The sequence below is a fragment of the Macaca fascicularis genome, chromosome 17 (assembly GCF_037993035.2).
Source record: "Macaca fascicularis isolate 582-1 chromosome 17, T2T-MFA8v1.1".
Lineage (NCBI taxonomy): Eukaryota > Metazoa > Chordata > Mammalia > Primates > Cercopithecidae > Macaca > Macaca fascicularis.
The window spans coordinates 31096791-31122458 of NC_088391.1; the positions used below are offsets into that span (position 1 = coordinate 31096791).

At 46.4% G+C, this 25668-nt stretch overlaps 1 protein-coding gene across 29 annotated transcripts in view; it reads right to left on the reverse strand.

Moving 5' to 3' along the window:
* Positions 1 to 4810: 4810 nt before the first annotated feature.
* The window catches only part of ATP7B (ATPase copper transporting beta), an 81664-nt gene continuing 60806 nt past the window's right edge, over positions 4811 to 25668 (reverse strand). For 14 of the 29 annotated variants that reach the window (XM_074022086.1, XM_074022082.1, XM_074022088.1 and 11 more), the window contains 12 exons: positions 22343 to 22470; positions 22078 to 22232; positions 21733 to 21867; positions 18307 to 18501; positions 16144 to 16326; positions 14435 to 14603; positions 13141 to 13284; positions 11134 to 11303; positions 9580 to 9783; positions 9380 to 9497; positions 7695 to 7797; positions 4811 to 7129 (listed from right to left, as the gene is read on the reverse strand). In XM_074022086.1, the coding sequence (XP_073878187.1) occupies positions 6856 to 7129; positions 7695 to 7797; positions 9380 to 9497; positions 9580 to 9783; positions 11134 to 11303; positions 13141 to 13284; positions 14435 to 14603; positions 16144 to 16326; positions 18307 to 18501; positions 21733 to 21867; positions 22078 to 22232; positions 22343 to 22470 (1978 nt within the window). In that variant the 3' untranslated portion in view covers positions 4811 to 6855. Of the gene's footprint in view, positions 7130 to 7694; positions 7798 to 9379; positions 9498 to 9579; positions 9784 to 11133; positions 11304 to 13140; positions 13285 to 14434; positions 14604 to 16143; positions 16327 to 18306; positions 18502 to 21732; positions 21868 to 22077; positions 22233 to 22342; positions 22471 to 25668 lie in introns of those variants that run through there. The other 15 variants (XM_065533279.1, XM_074022089.1, XM_074022084.1 and 12 more) reach the window with 6 other exon arrangements.

The following is a 25668-nucleotide window of genomic DNA, read 5'->3' on the forward strand; positions in this document are numbered from 1 at the left end:
ACGTAATTCCACTTAACCTTCACAAGCCACTGAGGCAGCAGTGAACTCATTTTACACCAATTCAGAAGCTCAGAATGGTGAATGACTTTCTTAAGGGGTACAGTCAGGTTTTGAACTCAGGTCTGCCCAACTCCAAGGCCAGTGCTGTTAACCTCCCCTACATTCTGTGGTCTTCCACTGGACTCAGGGCACACTGAGGTGGAGTACACACGCAAAGACCACCAAGAAACCAGAGAACTGGGCATCTGGCCTGGTGTCCAGTAACTGGACAAATGCAGCTCTTTTTAAAGGCAAACTCTTGTTATCAGTCCACTAAGTCTCAGCAGCAGACCCCAAAATAGGAACTTCTTCTGCCCCAACATAGAAAGATGGCTTTTACCTGCTCCCGGAACAAAGGCTGAGGTGGGCTTTTTCGTTTTGTTTTTTTTTATTTGTTTGTTTTCTATAATACAGACATCATCACTCTTAACAGTGACGATGACAACAGCCGCTAGCATTTTTTGAGCGCTCCGGATGTGCCAGGCACTATTCTAAGTGCTTTACTCAGACGACCTTAGCATACCCTCATGGCAGTGCTGTGAGACAGGAACTATTATTATCTCCATTCGTGTAGACGAGAAGGCTGAGGCCCTGATTGCACTTAATTGTGAAGAGGTAGGATGATCTGAGGGAGACTGCACGACACATTCACTACCTGTTGAGATCACGTGTGACCACTGTGTACCTTGCACTTGTGTGCAGGTTTCCTGTGGACTGCCCCTTCCATTCTCCTAGCTCAGGGCAGTAACGAGAGCAGTTCTTATCAAACAGATGAGAAAATAGAGGTCTGGAGCAGGTAAAGTGGCCCCCGGGGCTTTGGTGAGGATCTGTTTTCTAAGCTACCAGGGTACCAGCTTTGTAATCAACTGCTGAAGACAGATTTCTGTCCAGGGGTTTGAGGTGGAGTCCTGTAGACCCAAACACAGGAGGTAGAACAGGCAGCTTTGGAGCCATCAAAAGTACTGTGAGCCCTTTAAAAACCCTTTCTTTTAAAAAAATGTTCAAGCCTTAAAAAAAGTTATCCAGGCTGGGTGTGGTGGCTCACACGTGTAATCCCAGCACTTTGGGAGGCCAAGATGAGCAGATCATGAGGTCAGGAGATCGAGACCATCCTGACTAACATGGTTAAACCCCGTCTCTACTTAAAATACAAAAATTAGCTGGGTATGGTGGTATGCACCTGTAGTCCCAGCTACTCAGGAGGCTGAGGCAGGAGAATCACTTGAACCCAGGAGGCGGAGGTTGCAGTGAGCTGAGATCGCGCCACTGCACTCCTGCCTGGGGACGGAGCAAGACTCCATCTCAAAAAAAAAAAAAAATTATATAAACTTGCAAGAATATTTAACATGAAGCTCAGATGTACATGATGACAAAAAGAAATACGGTGACTGTCGAGTCATCCCAACATGTACTCTGCACTAAATGTATGTCTGAGGCTCTAAAACCCTGGGCTGCAAGTACAGGTGTGGCATATATCGTAGCATGGAGGTATCCAGCGACAGGGCTAACCTCCAGCCTCTCGCTCTTCCCCTTCTCCCATGTTTTCCTTCTGATACTTGCATTTCTAGATGCATAAAAAATGATTAATTTGGCTCCAGCTGCAGACTAGGAGGTTGTTTTGGTCAGACACCAGGTGGCTCTTGAGATAAGCCACACTGTCCTGCCAAAGGACACCTTTCTTGTCCACGTAAGGGGACCAAGGGATGCTGAGGAAGCAGATTCTCCTCCTAAGGAAAGCACCAGCATTCACCTTTGGGAGGAAGAGGGAGCTTTCCAGAGGGAGCATAACAGATTACAGGCTTTAGTGCCAGTGCCAAATGGATTTGAACACCCCTTCTGTGTCCTGGACAGTCAGCTGCACAACCTGAGGCTTGGTTCCCTGTCTGTGGAAATGGGGCAGTTATGCAAATAGCTCTCAGTGCCACTGTGAGGAGGGCCAGACAGGCAAGATGAGTGACAGAACCTGCCCAGGCACCCAGCACTCAGCAGCCTGGAGGTATTTGAGCATTGTCTGTCCCCTGACCTGACCGGAACCTGGATCTGCTCTCAACAGGCCTCTCTGAGGCCACTGCAGCACCTCTGTCTCAGATGGCTGCCACTTGGTCAGGTGCTGGTCAACAAGGAGAAGGAAGGCTTTGCTCCCTCCATGTCCCGATGTGGTCCATCCACAAAGGACATCCCTCCATGAAGTCATGTTCATGGGCTTTCCTTTTGGGGCTGGGAAGGGAGTATTTGCCTTTCCCCTCCCCACTTCCTGTATTTCTATATGCCTAATTTTTTGCTATAAGAAGTTATTATATTTCAATTGAGAAGAGTTAATAGCCACCTCCATTTCAAAGGGCAAAAATGTTAAAATTCCATTAATTCTTTTCATTTTAGCCCTTGGATGGTTTTAAATCTCTGTTTATTCATCTTCCTGAATAAAGGATATTCTGGAATTTCACAGCATTATTTAGCATTCTCATATTCTATCCTGTAATTTCAACCCCTGTCATTGTCTTCACACAAAGAAAAACAGCAAAGTAGACATCTCCCTCTGGAATGAAAGCCTGGACAATAGTGTTTACGTGCCTGCCCAAGGTGAGTTTGAAAATAAAGAAAATATAGCAGTTTGATTCCTCCTAGCTCCACAGTACTTTCCAACACCAAATCAGCTTCCTCACACATCAAGGTAATCTGCAAAGGGAAACTGACAGTCAGCATAAGTGGCTGCTTAAAGCATTTCTTTGCACATATGTTCCTTGTTGTTTTTAAAACAAAGATGCAATTAAGAAAAATATATGCAAATAAAAATTGTCTAACTCAATTGTATACACATTAGGAAATTTACCTACTAAAACACTGTCATAATTTTTAAGAGCAAAGAAAAAAATCCTGCAATTCAATAATCTCTTTCTAATTAAACTGTTTAATTGGCTGATTTTGGTCTATACTGGATTTATAAAAAATAAAAGTCACCTTTATTAATCTTGACTGCTTGGTAATCCAGCAGAATAATTTGAGAATCTATTTGCTAACATGTCAATTTCCAGATGTCATTTTTGAAAAAAAAAAAAAATGAGAATTACTGCATTTGTTTATTAAAAAGGTAATCCCATCACAATTCTTCACTAAGGTCTTAAAGACTAAAAGTTATTTGGAATGCTGTGATTTATTCTGCCTGAGGAATATATCAGGAAAATGTGATCAAGTTTTAGAAAGTATCCAAAGGATTATAAATGATTCTACTATAAAGACACATGCACACTATGCTTATTGCAGCACTGTTCACAATAGCAAAGGCTTGGAACCAACCCAAATGCCCATCAATGATAGACTGGATAAAGAAAATGTGGCACATATACACCATGGAATACTATGCAGCCATAAAAAAGGATGAGTTCATCTCAAAAAAAAAAAAAAGGATGACTTCATGTCCTTTGCAGGGAGGGAACATGGATGAAGCTGGAAACCATCATTCTCAGCAAATTAACACAAGAACAGAAAACCAAACACCACATATTCTCACTCATAAGTGGGAGGTGAACAATGAGAACACATGGACACAGGGAGGGGAACATCACACACCGGGGCCTGTTGAGGGGTGAGGTAAGATTAGGGGAGGGATAGCATTAGGAGAAATACCTAATGTAGATGATAGGTTGATGGGTGCCGCAAACCACCATGGTACATGTATACCTATGCAACAAACCTGCACACTCTGCACATGTACCTAGAACGTAAAGTATAACAACAACAAAAAAAAGACAAAAAAGAAAGAAAGTATCTATCTTCTAAAGAAAGGGGATCCCTTCCTAAGGTGGTATCACCCTCACTTTTCACAATGGGACATGCACACAACATGAAATTTCTGTACCCAGGCATCTGGAAAAATAGTCAAGCAGGCATGGCACGAAGTCATGGTGTGCTGGAGGGCGGGGCTGGCCATCTAGCTATGCAGTCACATTGAGCCATGAGATAATCACCTCAATGATTCCACAGAGAAGTGTAGGTACCAAGATGTGGATATGGGGGGAACCTTGAAATGTGATAAAGGACTATGCCACCAGCATGTCTCTGGAACCTATGATCGGGCAAAGTTCTAAAGTAGACAGTCTGTGTCAATGGAGACTTCACAATGTCTATTTCCCTTTGAAGGAAGGTGAGCGCCATGTCCCAGTTTGCCTGGATAGTCCCGGTATAGGCCAATTCTCCTGGCATAACTATTCATAGTGTCTCCTTCCGCTCTTCAAAGTGTCCTGGTGTGGGTGAAGATTACACTGTCAACTCCCTTCAGGTGTGGCTCACTTACACCTCCCGGCCACCCCAAGATGCCCACAGAGCTTTCCCAGCAGAGCCCACTAGTCAAGATTTTTCTGCTCCTCCTCCTGACCCACTCCCTCAAGACCAAGGAACCCCAAACATAACCCTCCTGATTAAGATGTGTTTGAGAACAGCCTTTTGCAGACACTCACCCTAGAACAGAGGGGTGCAAACGATGCAGTAATTCAAGCCCGCATCCAACCCAGGAGGGCAGGGACTTTGACAGGAGCTGCCTTTCAGCGTTCTCCCCACACGCCACTGAGGCAGGCCTGCATTAGAGAAATGGACTTACACCAGTGCTGGGGATGGCAGATCAAGGGGGCTCTGCCCACCCTCATGTCCCCTGCTGTTAAAATCCCATCCTTCTCTGCCCCCTAAAAAGACATCAAGCCAAGCCAGTGCCTCACAGAAGCCCTCATGACGACAGGATGGCACTGGCCTCTGACCACGCATCTCACTCACAGGCAGATTTTGAGAGGAATGACAAGAACTTTATTCTAATATTGCATGAAATGTTTTTGAAGTAGAAATGGTTAGCTGACAAAAAAATTCCTTACACTTTGACCATCTAAAAGGTTATTTTCTATAAAATTATATAAATATTTCCATGTCCATATAGGAACACAACGTTTATGGTCCTATAAGTTTTAAAAATCAACAGAATTAGATTCTTTAGATAATGATCAGCCTAGTCAGAAAACAACATTCCCCAAGCAAGCATAAAGAGAGGACACAGTTACTGACGGACAGCGGAAATGTGCTGCGGGCTGGAGTTGGGGGGCTGAAAACAATGAAAACACAATCACTGGGGAGCTTGGATTTTATAAAATAAAACCCCGCAAAAACTATATGTAAAAAGTGAAACTAACCATCCAAGGTGAAGGTCAGATGACCTCCTGAATGAATTGCATTCTGAGTTGAAACAATGAATAGATCACCTGGTAGATTCGTTCTTCCAGGAGGCAAGGACCTTTTCCTTGTTTATTCTTATCAGGAAAACTTCTATTCAAGGTAGAAGGACAATTAGAGTGAAGCCTTCACAGCTGACAGACACGGCTTGTCCACTGGCTATGTCATCCTGGGCAAAGTCCTCAGCCTCTTGGAGCCTGTTTCCTTGCCTGTAAAATGCGGACAGTAATAGCTACCTTGTTGGTTGGTTGGGAAGATTAGAGGTAATCTATCGAAAGTGCTGCTAAAACTGCCCCTGGCAAGTAATGGACACTGAAAAAAGTCACTAAAACTATTTTGTGTGGGAGAAAAGGGTTTCACCCAGAATTTAATCCAACATCTACTAGTTTGCTCCCAAGGGGTTCTGTCAATCACAACCAACTTCAGAGTCTAAAACTGGACCCCTTCTGCTGCTCTGAGAGCCACGGCCAGGTAAACAGATGCTCCCTTCGGGATGCTGTGGCCACTCCTTTCCTGAAGCCCCTGTGCGTGCAGAAGGCAGGCTCAAGGAGGCTGTGCTTTCCTCCTATTTGGGCAGTACCTAATCTCCAAGCCACACAAGGCCAGGTGCTAGTGACATGAATTCTCTATTGAACCCCATGAGGTGACAGTCACACAGAAGACTGAAAACGAAGCTCCTGGGGCCATGCAGGGAGGCTCCTGCACACACATGTCTCCCATGGGACAAACGTTTTGAGCACCACAGGCTGGGCAGGAATATGGAAGGACGTCCTGAATTGCGAGAACCTAGACCCCACAGGAAGCCAAGTCTGGACTCTCAGGTCAGCTGGTCAGCAACAACACTCTACTGAGAAGCCCCCACTCCATGGAGAAGGGGGCTTCAAACAAAAAAAGAACTCTCCTGGACCTGAAGAATGGTGTGGCAAGCTCCCTGGCTGGGGATGTGCGAGCCAGGAAGCAGGTTCAAGCTGAAATGCACACTCCAGAGCACTGGAGAAGCGCCTGAGAGCAGCAGCAAGGACCACAAAGACATTGGTCTCGCCCTCCTAGGAGACAGGCAGGGTTCCAAGGGGTCCCCACAGACAAGCACACAGAAGAGAAAAGGAACGGACTGTGCAGGAAGAAAGCAGCAGGCACACCTGAGGTAAACTGTGGTCTCAGAAACATGATGCACACAGACAGGCGTCATCAGAAAGAGCCTGACAGTGAGGTCTGCCGTTCTCTGGAAAGGCCCAGTGAGGTTTTTTGGTCCTGATGAAACTGTTCTCCATTTTATAGCAGTCATCCTAAATACTCCAAGCAGAGGTTTGTGAGGAGGGTGACTCGCCTCTCACCTTCTACAGTACAGCCAAGGACTAGAGTCCAAGACAAAGCCCATCCTGACGGTTCAGTGACGCCAAGAGGCAGGCCAGGCCGTCCTCTCTAGGGTAAGGCCAGTTGCACTCAGACAAGACCACGTGCTGCAGGGCAGGATGACTGGACATATCCAGGGAGTGGAAGTCCCCAAAGCTGGAGGCTAGCTCAGCCCATCCTGCTGCTGGCTGTCCTGCTCAGCTTGTGGCGAGTGGAGGCAAGGCCCTGCCCTGGCACGCCTGCCTGGTGCCATCAGATGTACTGCTCCTCATCCCTGTCATTCAGGAGCAGAGACCACTTGTCCCCACCATCGTCCGCTGCAGTGCTGTGCCGAGATGGCTTGTCGGATGTCAGGGAGGACAGCGACACCTGGCTGACATAGCTGACCTGGTCCCATGGTGTGGCCCTGGGGGAGTCCCGCCGCCTGTCATCCATGCCGATGTGCACACTGACCTGGGATGCTGTCAGGGGCTTCATGTGGCCATGCGCCTGTGCCTCATACCTCTCCAGGTCAGGCTTCTTATAGCTGGAAAGCAGGAAGGCAACAGCATCTGAGCCATTCTAGAAACAAGGCTCTTTTTTTTCTCAGCCTGGTGAAGGCCTCTCATCCATCTTTTAATAACATTTAGTACCAAAACCTCAAGAGATCCCAAGGAAAAGGATATTAAACTCCCTATGGTTCCAGGAAAGCTCACCTGATTTAGAAACTTCCTAAGCAAATGCCTTGCACATTGTAGGCTGCCACTCACTTTTGTTAAATGAATGCACTCATAAATAAGTGAACATCTTTTTTAAAGAAAAAAAATGATAGATAATACACAGGGACCCATGTCTGCTTGATGTTCACAGTAACAGCCCTTGAGCAGCAGAGTAAGGGCAGCCCAGCATGTGGATGGGCAGCAGTGAATTGCCTGCTCACGGTGCTGATAAGTTACACGCATGCACACCAGGCTCCACGTGGGCTGCCACTGCAGCGTTTGTCCCAGGTGAATGACTGGGGAATGAGAGGCAAGTTCCACTGTTCCCTGAGCATGCAGAATGACAGGGCCTCCTGGGAGGCTCCAACAGATGCTCCGCCTGAGGGGACTCACCACTTGAGCTGCAGGGATGACAGCACCACAGACACAGAGGAGGCGGCCATGGCCGCTGAGCCCATCCAGGGCTGCAGCACAATGCCGATGGGCATGAAGACACCTGGGGAAGAAAGAATTCGCACTCGCACCTAGGCCTGGGGAGAGGAGCCAGGAGAGGGCCTCAGGCACCGGGCTGGCCCCACCCTCAGTGGCCCCCAGTGAGGTCTCCACCTGGCATGCTCGGAAGCCCCTGCCAATGGATCTTGTTCACAGGCCCCCCAAAGTGAGGCTTCCTAGAAAGCTGGGTGTGGGGTGCTGTCAAGCGGTCCTGGCTCTCTTCCATTTGCCCTGACATTCCCAGAACCACCCACAGGTGGCATCCCATTTCAGGGAGAGCTCCAGGGTAGCGACGAACCAGAGAGTGGGAGGAGCGGGAGGAGAAAAGTGGCAGGAGGTGAGGGAGCCAGCTGCCCATCCTGCAGCCACAGTACCACAGAGGACAAACATGGCTGATGGCCACAGCCCTTGTCTAGCAGATGACCTCGCCTCCAGGGCTTCATGACATCTTTAAAAGAGGAATGAGAGCCAGGTCCCAGGGCAGGGTCAGGAGACAGGTATGGTCAACTTTGTGTGACAGAGGCACACACACTGGGGGAATTAAGCTCCTGAGCCGGCTCTGGGGACAGGAAGTAAACCTGCCTAACTCACTGGGCTCAGGAGGCCAACAGCCTGTTACACAAGTCACCACTAACCACTCAGACACAAGGGAGACTGAGGCAGGAATGCTGTGATTACAAACTTGATCTCTCCTCAGCCCATGGAGGGGCACTGCCTTACAGAAGGGTCTGGAACTTTTCACTGCCATGTTCCCAGGGGCAGGGAGCAGGTGGCAGGGGAGAGGCGTTTCTTGGGGAGGGGGAATGAGGGGGAATTACAAAGCAGAAAAATCTATTTCTTTTCTTTTTCTTTTTTCTGAGACAGGGTTTTACTCTTGCCCAGGCTAGAGTACAGTGGTACAATCATGGGTCACTGCCACCTCCAACTCCTGGGCTCAATAAATCCTCCTGCCCCAGCCTCTGTACTCCCAGATGGGACTAAGGTGTATGCTACCACGCCCAGCTAATTTTAAAATTTTTGTAGAGATGAAGTCTCACTATGTTGCCCAGGTGAGTCTTGAACCCCTGAGCTCAAATGGCCCTCCTGCCTCAGCCTCCCAAAGTGTTGGGATTACAGGCATGAGCTACCACGCCTGGCCAAAAAGCCATTTCTTTCCATGATCATTTGTGTAACTCAGAGTGAAACTTGGGCAGGACTAAAGTTCAGGATAAGGTTCTGAAACACCAATAATTGTGCCTAACATGTAGCAGATGCCCCATAATTCTTACTAGTGATTATTTCTCAGACTATATGTCTTAACAAATGGCTCTGAAAATAAGGCCACAGTAAAATAGGGCTCAGAAAATATAGCCAAGCATCTCCACTAGCTTTTTAGAAAGGAACAGAGTGAATGAAGTTTTCAGGTCCTCTTCACAGTTTCTCATTTACCTTTAAAGACATATAAAGCAGGGGACATAAAAAAAACCAGCCTTTCTAAAACATCTCTAGCCAGCCAGTGAGTGAGGCACTCACTAACCTCAGCAGAAACCTGGGAGACAGAAGCCTTTCTGGGCACAGCTGGAGTACAGTGGGTAAAAGCTGCCTACCTGCCGCAATGGGTATCCCAACCAGGTTATAAATCAGTGCCAGGACCAGGTTGATGCGTATCCTCCGGACAATCCTCTTGGAAAGGTGAATGCTAGCCACCACATCCAGCAAATCATTCTGATGGAGAGGAGCACACAGTGAGGAAGGTGTCTGCCCACCACCCTCCCAGTACCCACAGCCTGGCTGCAGCCGTGCTCACTCTGATGAGGACGACGTCGGCTGCCTCGATGGCCACATCCGTGCCGGTGCCAATGGCGACACCCATGTCTGCCTGAGCCAAGGCTGGGGAGTCATTGACCCCATCCCCCACCATGGCGACTCTCTTCCCTTCATTCTGGAGCTCCTGGACCTTGGCCACTTTGTGCGAAGGCAGCACCTCTGCAAAGACTTTGTTGATGCCAACCTAAGACAAAAGAAGAGCAATGCCTGGTGTTGGCAAAAGGTATCAGATAGCAGCAGAAGCCTCAAATTACCCTTGCCCCTCTGCCCTCAGCCTCTGGGTCCAGTCAGTGATGTTTGTCAGCCACACCCTGCAGGTTTGCTGTCACAGGGCCAGTTCATCCCTGGCTCCCGCCCCAACACCCTGTACTGGTTTAGGCCCTGTCCTTTTCTGGATGTGCAAACAACCCCCTTGCTGGTCTCCCTGTCCACAGCTCAGTACCCCAACTTTCTTCTCCATGTGCTGCCCCCATGGTCTTCCCAAAGCATCTGTACGGCCATGGGTCCCTACTCTCCTGTCTCCTGTCCTCCAGCAGACCCCATGCACCTCCCAGAGGAGGGCAGCTCAACTCTCAGGTCTGCTTCTGAGGTCCCCAGAGTCTCAGGGTCTGGCCGCTGGTGCCACACTTGACCACACCATTCAGCTCCCCGCAGTGTCTCCAAATCGCCGTGCTATTCTGTGCCCCTGGGAAATGCTCCTGCTGCCTGCTCTGTCCTGGAAAGGTGCAGTTTTCCTTTCCTAGCCCCTCTCCCGCTTCTCAGATATACACCGTCACTGGTCCGCCTTCTTGCAAGACTGTGAGCCGAGCCCCCTTCATTCCTCACAGAGCCTGGCCCCGCACCTGCCTGTCACATTCGTGGTGCTTCGTAAGTGCCTGCTGAATGGATGAACAAGTGTTAGCCAGAAAAGGGGGGAAGGACGCTAAATAGGTCCACCATTAGCAAGGAGGACCATGGAAAACAGGGGTATTGCTGCTTCCCTCAAGGAACACAATTAAGCTTTCAGAAGCCTAGAGCTCTGCACACATTTGGAGGTGCATAATTTCTAGGAATCCAAACTGGAGCCACTGCTGTGTGAGGAGTCAGGCAGCCATCCAGTGGTACTGTCCTCACAGGCCGAACAGCCTCAGGGGCTGCTGGAGAACTGCCCAGGACTGAGTCACTTATCTGAGCACCCGAGTGAGAAGAGCTGAGCTGGCAAAATCTTCCTTTAACATAAAGGTTAGAAAATGTCTATCTTAGCCCTTAAGCCACATACTTTTTTTCCATTGCCAAGACTGGGAAAAGGTTAGAGAACAATGGAACTCCTTTTTCGAGGATGCATGCACCCAAACCCCAGGAAGAGATCTTCGCACGGCACCACAGTGCTCACGTGTGACACTACGTGGCCACAGAATGAAGCACGTGGAGAGAAAAGCATCCAGAGAGGGGGAAAGAGCAGGAGTACAGTTCAGTGCTGGGCCAACTGGTGCTTACTTTTGTCTCTAACTGCTTTTATGAGCTTTACGCAGTTTGCAATATTAAAGGGCTGTACCTGGGTGGCAATGGCTCTGGCTGTCTTCCGGTTGTCCCCGGTGATCAGAACCACGTCCACACCCATGCTTTGCAGCGTGTGCACAGCCAGGGCGGCCTCCTGCTTGACAGCGTCTGCGATAGCAATCATCCCACAGAGCACACCTGGAGTGAACCAGCCGGCATCAGCAGCTACACAGGATGGGCACCCCGCATCAAGACACCACACTTGCAATGTTCTCATCATATAATGTTACGTGCAAAAACCAAAACGCCAAATTATATAACACAATGGGGTTTTTTTGCTTTTTAAAAAGTACATGCATTTACAGACATACAGAAAAGTCTGGAAGCAATATAATTAAAATCTTCACAGTGACTCCCCGAGGAATAGGATTATGAGTGATTTCATTTTCTCCTTTATAGCTGAATTTTCCAAACTTTCTGCAAGGAGCATGTATGACATTTTGCAAAGTGCCTGGCTTGTAATAAGAATTCAATACACGTTAGCAACTAAAATTCAAGAAATATAACAGATATCACTTAAAGTGATAAATGTCCAAACTAGAAAATCAATCCTTCTTTGTCTTTTCCTATAGAAAACATTTTGGCAGAATTTCTCTTTGAGTGAATCTTTAGCTATAGAAGCAGGAGGGTTTTTAGGGCTGAGGTGTGAATGAGAACACAGTGAGGGATGACATACGAGATGGCACGACTCCTTTACTTGTGCCAATTCTGGTTTGACAGCCGAGGGGAGGGTGGATTTACAAAGACTTACAAAAAGGGAAAAAAAGGAGAGAATGTGAGAGGAAGACATATTTGGCTGGAGCATTCAAAAGGTATCATAAATTTTATTTCTTGCTTGCATATACTGTTACTTCTATTAGCAGAAACTAACATTAACAAAGTAAAGACTCTAATCTCTCTGGCATGTAAAGCCCAGGATAGAATCTGAGCACTAAAACACATGCAGTCTTTTTTTTATTTGAGATGGAGTTTCATTCTCGTTGCCCAGGCTGGAGTGCAATGGCATGATCTCGGCTCACCACAACCTCCGACTCCCAGGTTCAAGCGATTCTCCTGCCTCAGCCTCCCCAGTAGCTGGGATTACAGGCGCCTGCCACCACGCCCGGCTAATATTTTTTTAGCAGAGACAGGGTTTCACCATGTTGGTCAGGCTGGTCTCGAACTCCCAACCTCAGGTGATCCAACCACCTCAGCCTCCCAAAGTGCTGGGATTATAGATGTAAGCCACCGCACCCAGCCAACACACACAGTCTTGAGACCTGTACTCTATGCAACACCAGTCTGTATAAAGCAGACAGAAGGGCAGGCGCGGTGGCTCACGCCTGTAATCCCAGCACTTTGGGAGGCCAAGGCAGGGGGATCACCTGAGATCAGGAGTTCGAGATCAGCCTGGTGAAAACCCATCTCTACTAAAAATACAAAATTTAGCTTGGCGTGGTGGTAGGGGCCTGTAATCCCAGCTACTCAGGAGTCTGAGGCAGGAGAATTATTTGAACCCGAAGGCAGAGGTTGCAGTGAGATGAGATCGCACCACTGCACTACAGCCTGGGTGACAAGAGGGAAACTTGATCTTAAAAAAAAAAACAAAAGTAATAACAAATAAATAAAGCAGACAGAGAAGAGTGGCATGGATCTCATTGTTTAAATGCGTCCTGTAGTTAAACCTGTTGGGAAGTGAATTCCTGCTTTGTCTGCAGGGATGAATGAGAAGGATGACTCTGAACTGCCCACCCGGACAAGAGCAACGATGATGACAAAGACAGTTTAGAATTCCAAGGTCAAGAAGACTGAGGCCAGACCGGAGCTGGCTATGGGGCCAAGATGGAGACAGTGGGAAAGAATGAAGAGAAAAGACAAAAAGGCAATCTTTTGGGAAACAGGCCTGAAATTAAGAGAGGAAGGTTTTCATTTGTTTTCTTTTTTAAAGGAGGACTCTTTTGCCTGATATCTGCAGAAAACTGCATTTCTGAGAGAGGAGAAGGAAGGCAGAAGCAGAAGATACCGTCAATAGCCACCAGGATGGCTGTCTGTCCTTTCATCTCGTGGTCTGTCATAGCGTCACTGACGTCACTGGAAATGGTTAAGCCGTTGCGCCTCAGCCATTCACGGTTTCCAATCAGCACAGAGAAGGTCTGGGGGGCTGCATCTATTCAAAAGAGGCTGTGGTTATTTCTAAATGGTCCAATTTTGCTGTTAACTAAAACCATGCAATCCTTTTAACAGCAAAATATCCTTTTAACCAATCTGAAAAACTTTAACCTTCCTCTTGTGACAGCATCCTTTAGCACAAGAAAAAAAAAGTAAAATTAATGTGTAGGACATGTGGGTATGAATTAAGATGAGGCATTAATAGTACATGCTGTATGGGTGGAAATGGTATAAACGTATTAAACATAAGGCAACGTCCGTCTTTGTCTTAGAAGTATCCACTGATTCTTTTTCTGCAGGGATTAGAAGCACTTAGCTATTTGGCCGGCACACAAAGCAAGTGTTGACTACATTCATTACTGCTTGGTATCAACGACCCCAGGTGAATCAACGAATAATCAGGCAAGTCTACATGAAATGTTTAAAACTGTAACTCCCGAGGCTAATGCACCTCTCACCTGTCACTTTCAAACAGCGTGTGCTGCTAACTGAGGTGTCACTGCGCGGCCAGGCTCTGGAAGCTCTCATCGAAAGGCCATCTGGGGTTTTAAAGGCTGGAAGGTGGTACGTGGCTTCTAACCACACAATCTAAGTCACAATTTCACTACCAACACTTAGGAAAAACACTAGTCACGGGTTTTGAGTGTTTTCCACCCTTTATTCTGGTGGCTGGCAAGCTACCTTGAGAATAAGAAAGGCCATTCTTCAAAAGCAGCTGTCCCTCCAAGCAGTGTCCCTTCCTGGCTTGGGCAGACATTTCCCTCTGCTTTCCTGACTTTTTCTGCCTGCTCGGTAAATACCAGAGTTCTACCACACGGGATGGAAACAGGAAGAACAAACATGGAATTCCCATCTGCCAACTCTGTGGCTTATGAGAAGCGAAACCGATTTGGGGTAAGAAAGAGACGAATCAAAATCACGGGTCAGCTAAACAATGCTCTACAAATTTAAGGCAGCCATAAGCAACAAAATTTACATGCACCCAAGAACATGCGAGAAACTTTCCTGGGGGTGGGGAGGCAGGCTTGGCTGCCTTAGCCATGAACCGTCCGCCGCACAGCAGAGGCCATCACTACTGGACGTGGTGCTCTCTGTGGTTTGGCCCACCTCTACTTTGAACCAGCTGCAGAGACAGAGGCCAGCAATACCTTTTTCTGCGGGAAGGTTGCCAGCCTCATTCAGGTGACTGGCAGGTGCACTCAAAGGGCGCGCACTGTGGGCCAGGATGCCTTCCACGTTGCTGACTTTGCACCCAATTCCACAGCCTGGCACCGCCTGGAAGTCCGTGCAGTATCCCAAAGTCTCTGTTCCAAGTTCCTGGGAAGGTGAAAAGAGAGGGAGAGGAACCTGTAAGCCAAGAGGGGTGATGTGAGAGGGAGGGGTAGGCAGGACAGGGACACAGGGTGAAGGTGGCAAGAGAACAGTGGAAAGCAGGAACTGAGAGAAAGGAGGAAAGGGAGGTGGAATGGATGGGAAAGGTTAAGATAGTGACTAGTAATTATTTCTCCCCCTTTGGTAAAGATACTATAGCTGTAAAGTTGAATGAGACTAAACAGCCTAAAATGTTTCCCTGGGTGGGTGCCTCATGACAGTGAACAGGTTACTGAATGGAAAGGAAAAAGGCAATTCATATCAAACACCTCAAATTAAAGAGGAGTGCAGGTGCCAAAGAGAGGGAGAAGTGAATTTTATGTTGCAAATAATTTCATAAAAACAATGGAATAAGTAGTGTTAACAAAGCTCTTCGAGGCTATCAAGAGATAATTGCCTGTATTATCAGACCCTGGAGGAGGAGGGGACAAGGTGGCAGGGGAAAGGAATGCCTGGGGTTTCTAGACTGCCTGTCCTCCCCCAGGCTGTGAGCTCCTGAAGGGCAGAGTTCACATTCCACTCCTGTTGTTCTCCTGAGTCTGGTGCCTGGTGAGGTTCAGCAAATGCCTGTGACACCGACCTCCCTTTATGATAACCTAGAACTGTGGCAAGGGCTGACTGTGAGTCCCTTATCTCCACTTGCTGCAGAGGAGCCTTCGAAGCGGTTTTCCAGACCATACAACAAATGAAGGATGACTGAGGGTGAGCGAGATTCTCCCTGAAATGTCAGAAGGGAGAGGTGTTAAACAGTGGGCTGTCTGACCCTACATGAAGGAAAAACTAGAAATGAGGTTTCTGGAAGAGCCTCTGACCACAAAGAGTTGTCAACTGTTTTTCAAGGCAACGATATCACCTTTCTACATTTACTGCTAACAGTATTGCTCAGGCTGTTTAAAAATTGTCAGGGCAATATTCTGTGTGACACGTTCTGCTGCCCCTATATTCAGACTGAAATTAAGAGAAAACAAAACAGAACATTTCATGTGGAGAGACCAAAAGAGGGCAATGCTTCTCTATGAAGTGCCAAGAACCTGCCGGGCGCTCTGGCTCACCTCAGCTGGTTCCTCTCTGTCCCAGATGCTCCCAGGGGAGTAGATTTCTCCCTCCCACCCCAATACTCCCATTTCATGTTTGTGTCCCCTTGCACTAAACACTGTCAAAGCACTGAGTTTCCAGACTGCCCGTACTCCCCAAGGCTGTGAGCTTCCAAAGGGTAGACTTCACATCCCACTCCTGTTGTTCTCCTGAGCCTGGTGCCTGGTGATGTTCAGTAAATGCCTGTGACACTGAACTCCCTTTGTGATAACCTGAAACTGTGGCAAGGGCTAACTGTGAGCCCTATCCCCGCCTGCTGCAGAGGGGCCTTCTAAGTGCTTTTCCAGACCACACAGAGAAGGCCTGCTCAAGGGCAGCTAGGAGAGAAGGATATGGTGAGGAGTAAAGGAGCACTGGTGGGGAGGGCAGGGCCATGCCCAGGTCCACGTACCTCTTTACAGTATTTGGTGACTGCCACGCCCAAGGGGTGTTCGCTGCTGGCCTCCGCAGTCCCCACCACAGCCAGAACCTTCCTGAGGGGCAGGGTGGCCACATCCCCCAGTAGGAGCACTCGCATGACCCTGGGGACCCCATGGGTAATGGTGCCAGTCTTGTCAAACATCACAGTCTTTATCTGCCAAAAACAACCACAACTCAGTGACCACAATACAGATGGAGGAGCTTCCATAGTCATAGTTCTGATGCAGAACCTCACCCAACCTGCCTCAGATAGGAAACAAGACAGCTTCCTAACATGATCCTCTGTCGTTCAATCTCAGGGTTCAACAACTCCCACTGCAAAGAAACTGTTTCCCTACGTATCCAGTCAAACCAGCCACACTGAGGCTTGACCTTGACCAGGCAAAGCCAGAAACCTTGGCTGTACAGGAGATGGCACAGCACTGTCCCCCCAATAGTGACACCATCCACAGACTTCCTCACGTCAGGTCAGGAGTCAGGACCCTGAGGGACACCTGCCTCCCTGTCCACTGCCATACGCCGAGCCCAACCACAGCTTCCTCTTGCCTGCCTAAGTGCAAAAGCTACTGGGAATAGAGTCCTCACACTCTGAGTTCAAGAAAGGAAAGGACTATTCTATGGCCATAATGACAAGCAAACCCCCGGAGCCAGTTTTAAGTTGGTTACACTTGGTCAATGGCAGTCTGCAGAGTTCCCACACCTCTGGGCTCAGATATGGGCAGCAGCTACAGGTACCTGCACTTCCATGACCAGGGCCAGCCGAGCCCTAAGCCCTGCTTCTGAAAGTCCAGTAATCCCTGAAGTGTATAATTCGAACCCATTTAAGGCCAGCAGGTTGTTCTTCTCAGACCATGTCCCACAGCAGGGTTCTATGCAGGGTTCTCCCTTACAATTGTGCAAACAATAATTCAGCTTTTTGTTTCTGATGCTGAGTGGTGGCCTTCCTTCAACACACTTAACTCATCTTCCTCCAGAGATTCTTGCCAGCTTTCAGTGCATCCTTCACTATGCAGCCAGAATGATCTTCCCAACACACGATCCGGTCACATCACGTGGGTATGCCATCCCCACACGGCTTCTAGGGTAACGTTCAGAACCCTTTACTAAATCTTCAGCCTTTGGATTCTGGCCCCTCCCTCAACAGTCTCATCTCCAGTTCCTCTCTCCCAGTGATTTTCTTCCAGTTCCTCATTTGCTCATTCAACAGATAACTTCTGAATGCACTCGATGTCTCAGGCTAGATGCTGGGGATACTGCGGGGAGGGGAAGTTCTACCTCCACAGGTCCTGTCCACCTGCTGTCCCCATGTTGGAACACTCTTCCCCAGCTCCGTTGTCTAGCTCTCACTCAACAGTAAGGTCTCAGATGAACATTCGCATTCGCTTCCCTAACCACCTGCAGCACCCTCGTCCCTGAGTCCAGCACCCCAAGTCTAGGATTGGTCCCTGTTCAAGTGTCCCCAGGGCATCAAGCACCACCGGTCAATACTCAGTATCTCGTAATACTCACTCAGCTTTGCTGTTTACTTTTTCACTGTCTTTCCCCCTAACCTGGTGGGCTCCTTGGCAGCTGGAAACTACGACCATTGCCAGAACCCAGTGTGGGGCCCACATGCAGTGAGTGCCCAGCAAATGCTGATTAAATAGGTGCAAGTGTGAAAGGCCAGAGGTAAGTTAGGCAAAAGGAAGACACTTCACAAACACCGTCACTCACTCTTTACTCCCCGGGGTCACAGGACCTATCACTAATCCCACAGATGTCACGGTGGGGTTTTGTCCTGGAGCCTGGCTACCTGGGTGTGAATCCCAGCTCTGCCTCTGTTTAGCTGCAGGCCTTTGGGCGAGTAACCTAATCTCTTCCTGCTGCAGTTTCCTCATCTGTAAAATGGGAATGATAAGCACCTACCACACAGAGTTGTTAATGCAATTAAATCAAGTAATGTTGATAGTGTTGCATTATATGACTGGTGGCTATTCTGTTGCTACTGTCGTTATTCCTAGTTATACTTGACTTACTATTCTATGTAATTAACACTGCTGTCTTGAGTGGCTCTCAGGCTTTTCTCTCAATGTGAAATAGTAAACAGATACTACTTTCATCTCTCAAGATGGGGAAAGCCGTGGTACAGGCTGACCTTGTGCGCCATCTCCAGGGGCTTGCCTCCCTTGATGAGGATGCCATTCTGCGCGGCCACCCCAGTGCCCACCATGACGGCCGTGGGCGTGGCCAGCCCCAGGGAGCAGGGGCAGGCAATGCACAGCACCGTGATGGACGTCTGGAATGCAAACCGGATGATCACCTCTGTCTGGGAGATGTGCTTGTTGGGGTTCTGAAAACAGGACAGAGTCAGAGGCAGGTTGAGAGTTCAATAAGGAAGCTCCCGGAACTCTAATGACATAAGGGCATTTCAGGGGGGCACTGGGCACAGCGTGACAAACTTGGGGTTAGGAAACAGATGGTATTCTGCACTGCTCTGCCATCATAGAGAACACATTACTGCTCTCCACATCCCAGCTATCCAACTTCATCCTACAGGTTTCCCTCAAAGAGGCATTACAGGAGCAGAGTCAAATAAAAGCCCTTGACAGGGGAAAGCAGACTCTGGAGATGGACCACACAGACCCAGATCCTGGTTTCCTCATACACAAAATGGAGATGATAATGCATAGCTCATAAATTGTGGTAAGGATTGAATGAGGCAATACACATATAAACATATACATATACACAGTACATAACACCGGGCATAGGAGCAGCATCTAAGAAACAGTAACTATTACTGTTATTTTTTTCATCATTAGGAAGGCTTTAAAAATGTTATTCTAAGGTGATAATCATATAAATGAGAAAAGATGCAAGAATATTTACCACAGTGTTTTGCTTTTGTAATGACAAAAAATGGAAACAATAGGAGATTGGTTAATTAAATTGTAGGTGTGGTGTATATAATAGGATACGAGGCAACTGTTGGAATGATGATGTATATCTACATTTACTGATATGGAAAGGTACCAGCAGCATTGCAAAATTAAAAAGCAAGTACAAAATGGCATGTGCTGGATTTATTCATGCAAAAATCTCTGCCTATATCTGAATATAGCATTTCAACAATACTGGAAAGGTATCCACTAATGTGCAAAAAAATTACTTCTAGGGATATGATTTGGAGGTATCTTTACTTTCTTCTCTGCATTTTTCACTATTTTTTCTTTGTAACCCAAAACAAACAAAATATGAGTCTACTTTCCAGACACTTGGTATTATTTATATTCTGAGAGCTTGAATTATCTCGGTTTATTTTTTAAAATGGCTGGTGGCTATGGAGTATAATCAAGAGATACTATGTTCGCTTACTTATTGTAAAAAGCACAGTTGTCTAGGGTAAGGCTACGGACCACAACCTCGTTAGCTTCCATCTATATTTTATTATTTCACTCTGAAAGGCAGGATTCTAAAATAAGATATATTACTAAAGGGGTCTTTTAATTTTCATAGAAACAGTTATATTTAGGTAGAGGGATATATTGTTTAAGATTTTTAGAGATAAAGATTATATAATCTTTTTTAAAAACACACTAATTCTTGTCAAAATCACACCTGGCATTCTGACAGGACTGGGGGGACTTCTGAAAGTTACCACGAGCCCTTCCCTACAATGACTTTCGTACAGCAGAGAGATGATAGTATCTTAAAGGAACATGCAGTACCTCGTTTGCCAGCATCCTCCCTGATATTGCAGATAAAAACAAAAGAAGCCAAAGTAAGATGGAAAGGCATGGAACAGCAGAAAGCCACAGATTCCAACTTGTTTAGGACTGAGTCTTCCCATGGCCACATGCCAAGGCACTGCTCTCCCGAAAAAGCCGAAATTGTAGGCGGTCAGGTACCATGGATAGCCACTGGCACATTCTACCAATATATCTGTAAGTTACTTTTAAGAGCACTGAGTTTCCTTAGATGTCAGAAAGTGTTTAACTTGAACATTTTTCAATTTAAGATGGAAAATTTGAGGGAGAAAATGACATCCTAGTAAACGACATGTGTCCTGAGAATATTTGATATACTTTTAATTATGTGCAGAATTGTTTTTAAAAGAAAAAAATTATCCATTCCATATTTGTACTTTTTGCTGTGTTACCCAGGCTGGAGTGCAGTGGCTATTCACAGGCACCGTCACAGCACACTACAGCCTCAAACTTCTGGACTCAAAGGATCCTCTGCCTTAGCCTCCCGAGTAGCTGAGTCTACAGGTGCTTCGCCACACCCAGTTTGGTTTCTTATTCTATGGCTCTGTGGTATAACAAGCATTAGACTGGACTAGGAATAAGATAAGGTAAAAACATTGTTCCACTCATGGTGATGTTACCACTCATTGTTCTGCTCATTGTGCCGTTAACAGTACCAAATACTGTTCTAAGTGTGCCATTAGTTTTTTAAGTACATTATCAAGGTTTCAACCTCAGTGCTACTGACATTTGGGGCCAGATAATTCTTTGTCGTAGGGGCCTGTGATGTGCCTTGTAGGATGTTTAGCAGCATCTCCTCAGTCACAAAAACCAAAAATGTCATAGCTCCCAACTGAGAATCACAGATGTAATATAGATTTTATTCCTCAAGAAAATACGTTTTTTGAGGGGTGGCCTGTATTTTCCTTTCTTTTTCTGAGGTTTAATAAAACCATATTTCCTAAGATAGTGTTCTTCAACCACTTTTTTAAACTAAAAAATGTATATGCCATTGCCTAAACATACAATGTTTAGAAAACATTTACTATAAAAGGCTATTCACGTCTGGGTGCAGTGGCTCATGCCTGAAATCCCAGCACTTTAGGAGGCCGAGACAGGCAGACCACCTGAGGTCAGAAGTTCGAGACCAGCCTGACTAACATGGTGAAACCCCATCTCTACTAAAAATACAAAAATTAGCTGGGCGTGGTGGCGTGCACCTGCAGTCCCAGATACTCGGGAGGCTGAGACAGGAGAATTGCTTGAACCTGGGAGGCGGAGGTTGCAGTGAGCCAAGATTAATCCACTGCACTCCAGCCTGGGCAACAGAGGGAGACTCCATCTCAAATGAATAAATAAATAAATAAATAAATAAGAAAACATAAAAAGCTATTCACATTACTTGGGAAGCTGGGAGGTCAAAGATGGTACTGGTAAATATATACATCAAAACATATTTTTCTTAAAATGTGTTAAATAATATTATCATGCCATTGACATTTAAAGTGAGCTATTTTCTATGACGTATGCCTCATAAACTCAAAAGGGACCAATAATACATATTGTAAATGCTTCAAGCATTACAACTGAGCACCAATTGGTGTCTGTGAAAATCATCTAAGTAGAATGCAAAGGAGAACTTTAATAGAAACCTGCAGAAGGAGAGTGACTGTTTATCCCGCTCTGGCTTAAATTTTGCTGTCAATAAGAGAAGCAAGCAAATAAAATGCAATGAATAATTAAAGCCCAGTGAATCTAAGAGATGAAAGAATAGGATCAGTGTCAGTAGATTATTTAAAACACAACCACCATACAGCCCAAGGCATTCAACTTACAGGAAAGTACTTCTGAACAACACCAAAATCGATAAAACCGATTACAATCCATACCACCAACGTCAAAGTTGACATGATGATGATAAGTGGGACAAAATATCCACTAAACCGGTCAGCCAGTTGCTGAATGGGGGCCTATGAAAAGAAAACACCAAGACCGTGGGAAATTACAACCTATGAAGAAATAAACCACCACAAGCATTGATAAGGACTGGGATAATCTCCCTCATTTAACCACATTTACTAATCAATCTCTACTCAATAAAACTGTCTGATTTCCCAGAACTCTTGACATAATTTCTAAAATGAGAAAGATGAAGTTCGTTTTAAAAATGTCTTCATTACCTTTGACATCTGAGCCTCTTCCACCAGTTTCACAATCTGAGCCAAAGTGGTGTCATTGCCTACATGGGTGGCTTTAATGAGCACAGAGCCATGTGCATTTATAGACCCCGCAATTACAGTGCTTCCGGGTTTCTTAGTGACTGGCATGGCTTCTCCTAGAAGTAGGAAAGAGACAACCGTCATTTGCTCAGCCCCATCCAGCACTCATGTGACCTGAAAGCTGCTATGATACCTGCCTGAGGGAACATAAAACAAGCCGCCTCACCTGTGATGAGGGACTCATCAGCCATGGTATTGCCTTCCAGGACTTTCCCGTCCACTGGGAACTTTCCCCCAGGGACCACCTTGACGATATCGCCCCGCTGCACCAGCTCCATGGGGACTTGCTCCTCCCTGCAACAGACGCCACTCATCACTCATATGGCCACTCATTCGGTCACCAGGTCAGGTTCTAGGCCAGTTGTCACACTAGTTATACTACGCTTGCTTATACTGAGCAACAGTATTCATTTGATCTGTTCATTTACAGATATTTATCGTGCAGCTGCTGAATGCCAGGCATTGTTCTAGGCACTGGTGACACAGCTGTGAATGGCACAGCAAAGGCCCTACCATCTCATGAAGACAAGTTCTGTGGTGGAAATGGACAACAAGCAAGATAGAATCAGGTATTAAATATTAATAAGTGCTGTGATGAAAATAAACCAGGATAACGTGACTGGAGGGCTTCTTAGAGTGGCAGAGGGAGGAGGAGACTGGAAGGGCTTCTCTGGGAAGGTAACGTTTAAGCTGAGACCTGCATGCCAAGAAGGTCCAACACACAGGGAAAGGAAGTTCATGGAGAGAAAACAACTGACACAAAGGTTTAAGGCAGGCAGGAAGGGTACGTCTGAGAAACAGCAAGAAAGCAAGCATGGCTGGCAGGAAGTAAGTGACGTGCAAGTTGAGGTCAGAGAAGCAGGCAGAGTCCAGATCATGCCGGGTCTCCTGAAGCAGAGCATGGGTTTTCAATGTAAGGCTTTAGCAGGAAAGTGACACGATCTGATTCACATTTAAGTGATCTCTTTGGCTGGTGCATGAGAATGGGCTGTAGGGGTGATCACAGGAGTAAGGGGGACAGTCAGGCTGTTGCAGTAGCCCAAGCAGAAGATGGAAGTAACCTGGACGACAGAGCAAGGGAGAAGAAATACACAGCATATTCTTAGATCATGTGTCAACAAGATGTGAAAAAGCACTAAATGTGAGGGTAAAGAAAGGAATCAAAGATGAGCTCCAAATTTTCATTTTTGAGCAACTGGGTGGATACAGAAACCATTTAATGAGATGGAGATGATTATGGAGAAGCAGCTAAGGGAAGGTGAGGGAAGAGAAGGGGAAGAGATGGAGAGAAATGGTTCATTTTGACATGTCGGGTTTGAGATGCCTATTTGACTTCCACGTAGAAATATCAACTAGGGAGCTGAAAATAAGAGTCTGAAGTGGAAAGAAGAGGTCAGAGGTAGAGAACAAACCTGAGAGCTGTCACATGTAGATGGCATTTAAAGCCATGAAATCACATGAGCGTCCCTAGGAGTGAACGGAGAAACAGAGAAGGGGTCCTAGAATTCATCCCTGAGACACTCCACCATTCGAAGGCTGAGCAGAAGCTGAAGGACCAGTCAGTGACACAGGAGGAAAATGAGAATGGGAATGAGGAGGAGGAGGCGGAGGAGGAGGGAGCACCCATCCAACAGCACCAAACGCTGCACAAGTAGTTCCACAGGGGCAAATATACATAAAATTCATCACACTCTACACATAGGGTTTGTGTGCTGCAGTGAATGTGAGTTACACATTGAAAAAAGAAAAAAAATCAAACAGACAAGGGGGAAATACTTGTGAGAGACTGAAATGAGGACTGAACACAAGCAATGCTGGATTAGGATATACAGAAATTATTTGATGGCTGTGGCCAAACCAAGTTCAGAAACTGGTAAGGGCAGAGGCTCAACTAGAATGGGCTAAGAGAGCATGGGGTGAGAAGGCAAAGACAACAGCAAAAGTCCCGTTTTTAAAGAAGGCTTGTTGTGAAGGAACAGAAAAACAGAGCACTAGAAGGGAGGGTGGATTAAAGTGGGGATTGTGTCTTGTACATACTGTGCGCTGGTGGGACACACCCTGCAGAGACAGAGATTCTGTGGGCGAGAGAGGAGAAGACGGCAGGAACAGAGACAAAGCCAGAGGGAGGGCACCCATGACCCAGGGCCAGCTTCAGCAGCAGCTCACTAAAAGCATGGCATGGGCCTAACAGAATTAATTGTAGAGGTAACACTGGCTCATGAGCAAATGGTGAACAAGCCAGAAGAGCGTACATGGAAAGCAAGCAGGGCCCTGAGGTTATTTTACACTTTCCTTTCATTCTATGACGACTACATTTAAACTACCACAGGGACAAAAGTCATCTCATTTACTTGAGAAGGAGAAATAGACATTTACTGTGGGCTAGGAACTGTGCTAGATTTTTACATGTTTTATCTCACTGAATCTTCCCAGAAACATACAAGGTGAGTCTTATTACCCCTATTTGAGCAAAACCTGAAGATGTCTTAGAAAGGCACAAAATTGAACATACATGCCCATTTATTAAAATGGTGCTACGTGCAAATATATAAAACTTAGTAACTACCATATGCAGGTAGGTATGTTAAATATTTGCACCAATATTTTCCTTTGTAAAAACTGTTCAGGAACAGTCTCTGTGCTATGAGGATTCAAGGCTAGTCTGGCTACTTCCCAGGATTATGTGAGATGCTTAGTATGGCACCTGTACACAGTAAGTGCCCAGTGAATGCTGGTGATTTTTATTATCTCTTAATTGACATTTTCATATTGATTGGCCTCTTGTGTACCAGGCACCAGAGTAGCCTGGGGTTACAAACAGGACACAGTACAGCCTTCCTCTCAGGAGATTTATAGCCTCACAACTAAAAGCAGACACACAGATGGACAATTAAGACACACACAGTAAGTTCAATCATGGCAATCAAAATAAATGGAGCACTGAAAAGGAGACTTTCAAAGACTGAAGTCTTTAGTGCTGGGAGTATACCTGTGTTAATCTGTTTGGTGGCTGAGTGAGCCAGGAGAAGGGAAGGATCTCGACAACCCAAGAATATTCTATGCCTATTTTTAAAGTCCTCCAGGGATGGAGAAGTCCAGGCTCAACAATGCCCTTGAGGCCTCCTCTGTACAAACTGGAGGATTTATCATCCCACAGAGGTCTCCACATGGCCTGAGAAGCCCAAGTCAGGAGGAGGAGCTCCCTGCATTCAATTCAGAAATGAAAGACCCTAAGAACTAAAGGTCAGACCCTCTTCCAGCAGAACCTAATCACTAAGTTTTAAAATGTCCACTTCTGTAAGGAGACTTAAAAGTGGCACAAATGTACAATTGGGTGTCTAAGAAATCTTTAGTAATGCTAATCTCTTAAATCTAACTTTGAATTTCTCCTTTGATCTAAATTAACCACATATTTCTAACTTAAGCAGCTTAAGAAGAATAGTCCTTTATGGGAGTTAATGTGGCTCCTTCTGGTGAATCTCAATAGCATTT